This window comes from Seriola lalandi, unplaced genomic scaffold (genome assembly GCF_002814215.2).
Source record: "Seriola lalandi dorsalis isolate HSWRI2012SDOR001 ecotype SW California unplaced genomic scaffold, Sedor1 jcf7180002054952, whole genome shotgun sequence".
In the NCBI taxonomy this organism is placed as follows: Eukaryota; Metazoa; Chordata; class Actinopteri; order Carangiformes; family Carangidae; genus Seriola; species Seriola lalandi.
The window spans coordinates 250,159-257,586 of NW_019525503.1; the positions used below are offsets into that span (position 1 = coordinate 250,159).

The window sequence follows — 7,428 nt, forward strand, 5'->3', positions numbered from 1 at the left end:
GTCAGGCGTTTATGCGTCCTCTGTAGTGGACGTCAGGCGTTTATGCGTCCTCTGTAGTGGAGGTCAGGCGTTTATGCGTCCTCTGTAGTGGAGGTCAGGTGTTTATGCGTCCTCTGTAGTGGAGGTCAGGCGTTTATGCGTCCTCTGTAGTGGAGGTCAGGCGTTTATGCGTCCTTTGAAGAGGACCTCTGGCTCTTCTGCTCACACACTGAAGCACTTTTGTTGCGTCAGATAAAAAAAAACAAACAAAAAAACCCACTTTCGAGTTCATAGCAGTAAAGGACAACACACACCAGTGGAGTGTGACGCTTGTCAAAACACACAAACCTATATCTTTTTCTCCACTGGCTGCATCTTGAAGAGCGGCAGTGTGTCAGGTGCAGCGCTGTTCTGCTGTACTTCCTGCCTTATAATTGGAATTGTCTTGAATCCTTTATCAAATGCATTGAGACTTACAGTTGAAGATTTTTTTGAAACTAAAACAAATGTATAAAGTCAGATTAGATTTAGATCTGGAATCAGCTTTTGTTGGCTGGTTGTGGTTTCCAGTGGACCCTGATTACACAGGTGCTACCAACTGTCTCAGTTGGTCTCATGATTTGGTCACACCCGGTTTTTTCTTTCCATTATCAACGTCACGCAGAGAGTCGATCTCACATTCTTTGGTGTGGAGACGTTGGTGGCACCATCTATCATAGATGACAGGTCAGGGACAGAGGCAGTTTTTCCACCAGGCTTTTTCCCGGAGGTTGTCTGATATCACTCCGATAAACTGGGCACAGGCCGTGATGTTGGCACAGCCTGGGGTTTCACATTCAACCCGTCCTTAATCAGGGTGATCTGACATTTGAATTTTGTGAACGGGAGTTCCTCTTCTGCTTTGTTACAGGCAGCGCTGAACTCGATGACCCCGCTTCTTGAGAGTATTCGCTCAGTGTTTCAGGTGATGCATCTGTCATTGCAGGTTTTGAGTTTCAAGCTCAAACTGTGTTGATACGGTAACAAGTTGAAATTTGCCTACGATACACACAGAGTGTAGCGTTCAACCTTTGTACCGCAGACCACGAGCACTGCGCCAGCTATCCAGGTGGAAAGTAGTCGTTTTTCTTCTTCACTGGCTCATCAGTTCCTAAATGACTCATTTGTTGCAAATAGATATGCAATGCTAATTAGCTAACAGTAATTAATGTATGAAATAAGGCAAAAATATAGCTTCAGGGTCTCAGTTTTATCTTGCAGCATGAGTAGCAACAACATAATAACAGCCAGGAGTTACATATGAAATGGCTGCAGCCAGAAAAAAGTGAGACGCTCAACGTGTTTGTACATGGATAATTCCTAATAAACAAGCACAAGAAAAAAAGATTTAAATAACTTAAATTTCATTTGTTTTGTTTCGTAGTGTTTGTTTTATCACAAAGACTTTAGATGATGCAAATAAGGAAATTCTGGGTCTCAGAAAGTTCTTCATAAACACCCATTAACATTATATAAACTACTTCCATATGAAAACAATGGAGCCACTGTAAAACACCTCCTTCACTTTTCATGTCTCCAAGTTTTCTCTAATACTCAAAAACTAAATGAACGAGCATCTGAGCCGTCGGACTGAGCTGAGAGAGCTCATCATGTGAGTCGATGCCCTTCAGCTGCATGATATGTCCAATCAGAGCCCCGGGTGCTGGTCAAGTGACCGGTCAGAGTCCGAGACACTGTCCAACATAAACACACACACTTTCCCACAAGGCTTTGCAGTCAAACCGTACCAACAGCCAAGGTAAACGCAAGGCTTGTGATGGAAAAAACTGAACAGACAAATATACAAATGGACAAGTGGCATTACACACACACACACACACACACACACACACACACACACACACAGAAAGTCATGGAATCAAACACAGAGGGAATTATCCAACGTTCTTCCAGCGGAGGAACAGGAAACACAGATCAACATGTGACACGAGGAAAAAAAAAAAAAAAGTTGCATCCTCTCTCACATGTGACGGTGAGAAAAAGACAAACACAAAACTAGAGCGAGAGAACAGGACCTCCGTGAACCTGTGAATCCATTAGGGCTGGATGTATTTTAAATTCATCATCACGTGCAGTAACAGAACTTCAGTGCTCGTATAAACTGCAGTTTTGGATGTGGAAAAAAAGCAGTAATTTGAGCTATTAGTTGTAGTTTTAGTTTTTAATAGTAGTTGGTGGCATTTACAAAACATGCTCAGTATCACACCCAGAACTCCTGCGTAACTGACCGCTTTGAGGATGGACACAGCCTCCTTGCTGAGCCAGACGGGGTAGAGGACATCGTCATGGAGGATCGACTCGAACAGGTCGTCCTCGTTGTCGGCTTCAAAAGGCGGCTGACCTGCCATCATCTCATACATCAGCACCCCCAGAGCCCACCAGTCTACTGACGGGCCGTAATCCAGCTCTTGAAGGATCTGAACACAGAGACAAAGAGGAAGATTTAAGGAAATAGCATTTGTATGAAAGTTTATGTTTTATGTTATGTCTGATTTAACATCATAATCTGCTGCGACATCCAAACCTCCCTACAAACAGGCTAAAATTTGGGAGCAGCGGCCATCTTTGAAAAATTTAAATAAAACACAGTATCGTCCGCAAACAGTCACACATGACCAACCGATCACGCTTGTTTTGGTGCCTTCGGGAAACAGCTGTTTGCAGCCGAGCTGCTTGCTCCAACACACCTCTTGTGAGAGCGCTGTTTTGAGTCCGTATGTGCGGGAAAAAAAAAGCTGTAATGATTGTGAACTGTTTGTGTTTTTGGAGTCACCTCAGGCGCGATGTAATCTGGCGTCCCACAGAAGGTGGTGGTGGTGACTCCGTTGAGGATCCCCTCCTTGCACATCCCGAAGTCAGCCAGCTTACAGTGACCCTCCGCATCCAATAATATGTTGTCCAACTTTAAGTCCCTGCAGAGGTGTTAAGGATGTACAGGTAAATAATGACACGAGCAATGGAAATTATAATCATTGATAAATATCACACAAATACAGACACAATCTTGAGGTATGAGGAAAGCATTTTTACACCGGCTTTGACAGTAAGTGCAGTTATTTGTTTTTTAATGTTTCACTTTAATCTGAAGACGTCTCATGTGCTCCTGCGTGATGTATGCTTCTCATAAAAGAACACATATTTGAGAAAAAGACGGACTTCACAATTATCGGTATTCACAAGGTTCACAGTCCCACAGGGTTTCTGTCATTGAAAGCAAATTGGGCCTTACGTTTATCTGTACCAAAGGAGGGGGTGGGACATACAGCAGGAGGAGAGGAAGGGGGAACAGACCTGAGAAAAGAGAGAAAGTTGAGGGTTGGGAGAGAGGGAGATGGATGGGAGGGGGAGAGGGAGAGAGAGCGGGAGAGTCTCAGAGATAAGAGCAGCGGTGTTGAGAGATGACAGGGTCGGTCATGAATGCAGCCGCTCTGGGCTTGATGGTTGATCGCTACAAAAATGTCAACATCTTCCTGATGCAGCCACCGCAGCCATTCAGCCCGAGGAGTTTTCAAAAATACAGCCGCCCTGACAAGCCAGGGAGGAGATGGAGCGTGTGTGTGTGTGTGTGTGTGTGTTTCTGAAGTCAAGATCTTATGCAACTGTTCTGTTTTTGTAATACCCAAAAATAAAAACGCAGCTTAACAGTCTTGTTTGAGAGCTGCTGTGATTTGTTGTTGAAAAGCTTGTCTCGTCTCTGTCCCATCATGCCTTGCTCTGACAAGTTATTGACTGCACAACAAAAAAGTTGTGATAAAAAAAAGAGTTGCTGATTATGCACAACCATTATGAATAGTCCCTCTAGATAAAAAAAAAAAGTGTATTTTTTTGTCCCTACAATCAAGCGAATTTCCTATTTCAGACAAATTAAATGTAAAACTTGAACTTGAGCTTCAACTTAAACGTGTTTTTAAAGACTAAAAATTTACACCTAGACTCAGTTTTCTGTTTGCTTCTTAAAACAGAAAAATGGAGAGAAATCAGACTTTATTCATCAGCAACAGAGCAGTAAATGGTTTGGCTTTGGGCTGCGTGAGAAACCGAGATGTTTTCACATGCCCGTCCCAAATGGAGATTTTTCTTTTTTCTTTTTTTCAGTGACGGTTCCCAGACTTTGGAACAACCTGACAAGTTTCAGTGACACTCCCCAGAAGCATTTCCACCACTGAATCTACACTGCTACTTATTTATAATCATTTATTACTTCACTACTTCTTATTTCTACAATATTATATCTGGTCAGCGGCACATCACCTTTATGAAATGTAATTTGCTGACACGTTCGGTATTTGATTGAACACAAACTGTGCGGCGGTTACGGCAGGTTATCTGGATCGCGTGCAAAGTGAAAACATGAATGGTATGCTAATGTGCCTCCAGTCTCAAGGAAAAAATAACATGACATGTCAGACGCAGTGGAGCTTGAGGTCTGGCTCTCGGCCAAGTTTTTTTTTTTTTACTAAATAGTTCAAGTGTGGGTTAGGCGCAGGTGACATCATCAACAATCGTGAGTTTTTAGTGTTTTCACGCTCACGAACGACAAAACCTTCAATTTAAACGGCCGAACGTCACCCGGGGACGACGTGTGAAATGAAAGCATGAGCGAGGTTGACGATTAATGTTCAGGCTTGAAATTCAAAACTTTCATCGCCCTTAGCTGCAACAAAACAAGCCAAGTCTTGCACCGTTGCGCAGCTTGGGACTGTGCCTTGCTAAAAGGCTCATTGATGGCTCCGTGCTGGGGAAGGAAAGAGCAGCACTTGTTCTGTAATTCCCCAGACGAAGAATTAAAGCGGCGACCCCCTGGCCCGCCTGTTTGCATATCTCACCTCCAGGCGACTCCCGGCACATTAAATCTGAATTTGCACGCCCGCAGCGAGGCAGGAAAATAACATCAATTTAATGCATTTGTGATTGAATTTAAATGGCCGCTGACATTAATCTTTGTATTACACATCACCTTGCTGCAGGAAAATTCAATATTAAGTGGCTGCAGGTGTTCAGCAGCACTAATGGAATGATATTTATTTATGTGAAGACGTTTGTTGTGGTTTGTCTACGTTTCATACAAGGAAATGGGCAAAAATGATGTAATCTGTCTTTTATTCTGTTACATCCTCAATTGACTTATTGCAGAAATATTGGATCAGTTTTCTTTTTGCTCTGCACAAAGAGTTATTGCTATTATTTTACGTGTTTTAGTCTTTGATAGGAATATGTGTTTGTTTTAGTGTTATGAATGTTAATGAATACACAACATGCTTAAACTAGGATTTAAAAAGTTTCTGTGTTCTCAACCAACGACCGTTTCATTAAGATGAATGATCACGTAAACCCTGCGATTATATTAGTTTTTTCATTTCCAGGCACAATTCTCTTTGCACATAAAAACAACACAAATTTAAGATTAAATAAACATTTCCTATTTCATGAATTCATGATCTCTCTTGCTCGTTATGTTCTGATGTTGTTTCGGTCACGCTTTAATATTGTTGTCAGTCTTTAAGATAACAGATAAATCAAAACCAAAATGTACCATCAGCTTATGTCATATATAATATTTAGGATCAAAAAACCTTCAAATAATCGAGTACATTCACAAAAACACACGAATATTGGGGAAAACAAAAGAAAATACATGTCATTCACTTCTCCGAGTGAGATGTGAGAATCAACTTCTAAACCAATACTCATCAATACGTGGTGATATTTAATGGATGTTGTCCTGTTAAAACCCGGCTGTATTAGATACTCACAGTGTAGTAAATGTACGATTTAAGCAACTTTAAAGCTTCTTAAATAGAAGAGGGAGGTGTGATACTGAGGGGAGAGAGAAGTGAACCTCTTCTTCTCCTGAACACAGACGTGTGAAGGCAGCGCGGTGAAACGCGAACATAAATGTCAGGATATTATCACATCGGTGGGTTCGAAGGGAACACGAACATCACGTACAAACGAGGTATCAGCTTCCTCTAATTTTACCCGAAAAATACAAACCGTTCATCCGTCAGACTTTTTTTTCACGCTAGAAAAAGGTAGAACTTTTCTAGTTTTTGATTGATTCGAGCTGCAGCTGATTTGATCCGGTCACTGTCGCTGTGTTTCCGACAGTCGGGGGAAATCACCTTCATATGTTATTTTAGAGGAGCTTTAATATCACTCCAGAAATCCTGTCAATAAACAGGAGCTGCTCTATCAGCACTGTCAGGACAGACACACACACACACACACACACACACACACACACACACACATAAGGCAATCAGGCTCAATTGAGAGCATTTCCTGTGTTTCATGTTAATCTTGAGTGATTTTTCCATTACGTCCTCAGCGGCAACCCCTGTGCACTGTGACAGCTAACCTCTCTCTCTCTCTCTCTCTCTCTCAACTTCATCCCTCCATCCCCTCTTCTGTGTGACTGCATGATCCAAACACACATCTGCTCTGACATACAAACATACACAAACTGGTGCCACTGGTATATTTGTCTACAGTGAATAATGGGGGTGCGGTGGGGGGAGATAATTAAACTAAAACTGATTGAAATCTACTCTAGAAGTGAACTTACTTTGGTTCATGTTGTGTCATTTAAAAAAAACAAACCATTGTGTCATTTTATAAGCAATTAAATCTAATTTTAACTGGTGAGATGTGGAGACACAACAACGTCAAGATAAGAGCACATCTATGAAACAACTGAATTTATTTAGACTTAAACATGTTCTATGAAATATTTATTTCTAGTATTTACACATGAAACATCAACGACAAGTTTCAATTTCTTTTAAAGCTAATGTCAAAGCTATAACTGAGTTTTGGTGCATATAAAAGCAGTACGACACTGTTGTGCTGTGGCTCCCTTTGAGAAGATGTGTCTTTATTTATTTAATTATTTTACTTTATTTGTGTTATTATTTCTTTACTTATTATTATTTTTTATTATTATTTACTTTTTTTTTTAAAGGGTATGAGCTCCTTTGTCAGGTATTGTTGTGTTCTGTAGAACAATGTAAAAAATGTAATAAAAAGTTAAAAAATAAAAATAAAAACTGTATTTTTTTTTTCATTTCTTACTTTGTGACATATAAACACATTTTTGTAATAGAAATTAAAATAAAAAAAGTAACAACAACTGTGCAGCAGACTGTGTTGATGTCTTGGTGTATGCATGTGTTCATTCAGACGTACTGTATGTCTGGCCTCCAACCAGTCTGAACCTGCTCCGTCAGCAGAATCACATCCAAACATCACCTTACATGTGATCTCACAGACTTCAGTAATGTTGGAAAGAAGGGAACATGTGCACAGATGATAGGGCTGATGGGAAAAAAAAAAAGAAAAAGAAAAGACGAGCATCAGAGGAGTGATGGAGGAGGGAGGGGTGGCGAGGAG

At 41.0% G+C, this 7,428-nt stretch overlaps 1 protein-coding gene across 1 annotated transcript in view; it reads right to left on the reverse strand.

Moving 5' to 3' along the window:
* LOC111645457 (protein kinase C epsilon type-like) overlaps positions 1-7,428 on the reverse strand; it is a 64,711-nt gene that overhangs the window by 2,927 nt on the left and 54,356 nt on the right. The window contains exons 11-12 of the mRNA XM_023394673.2: positions 2,813-2,951; positions 2,268-2,456 (exon numbers count right to left, since the gene is read on the reverse strand). Coding sequence (XP_023250441.1) covers positions 2,268-2,456; positions 2,813-2,951 — 328 coding nt within the window. The remainder of the gene's footprint in view (positions 1-2,267; positions 2,457-2,812; positions 2,952-7,428) is intronic.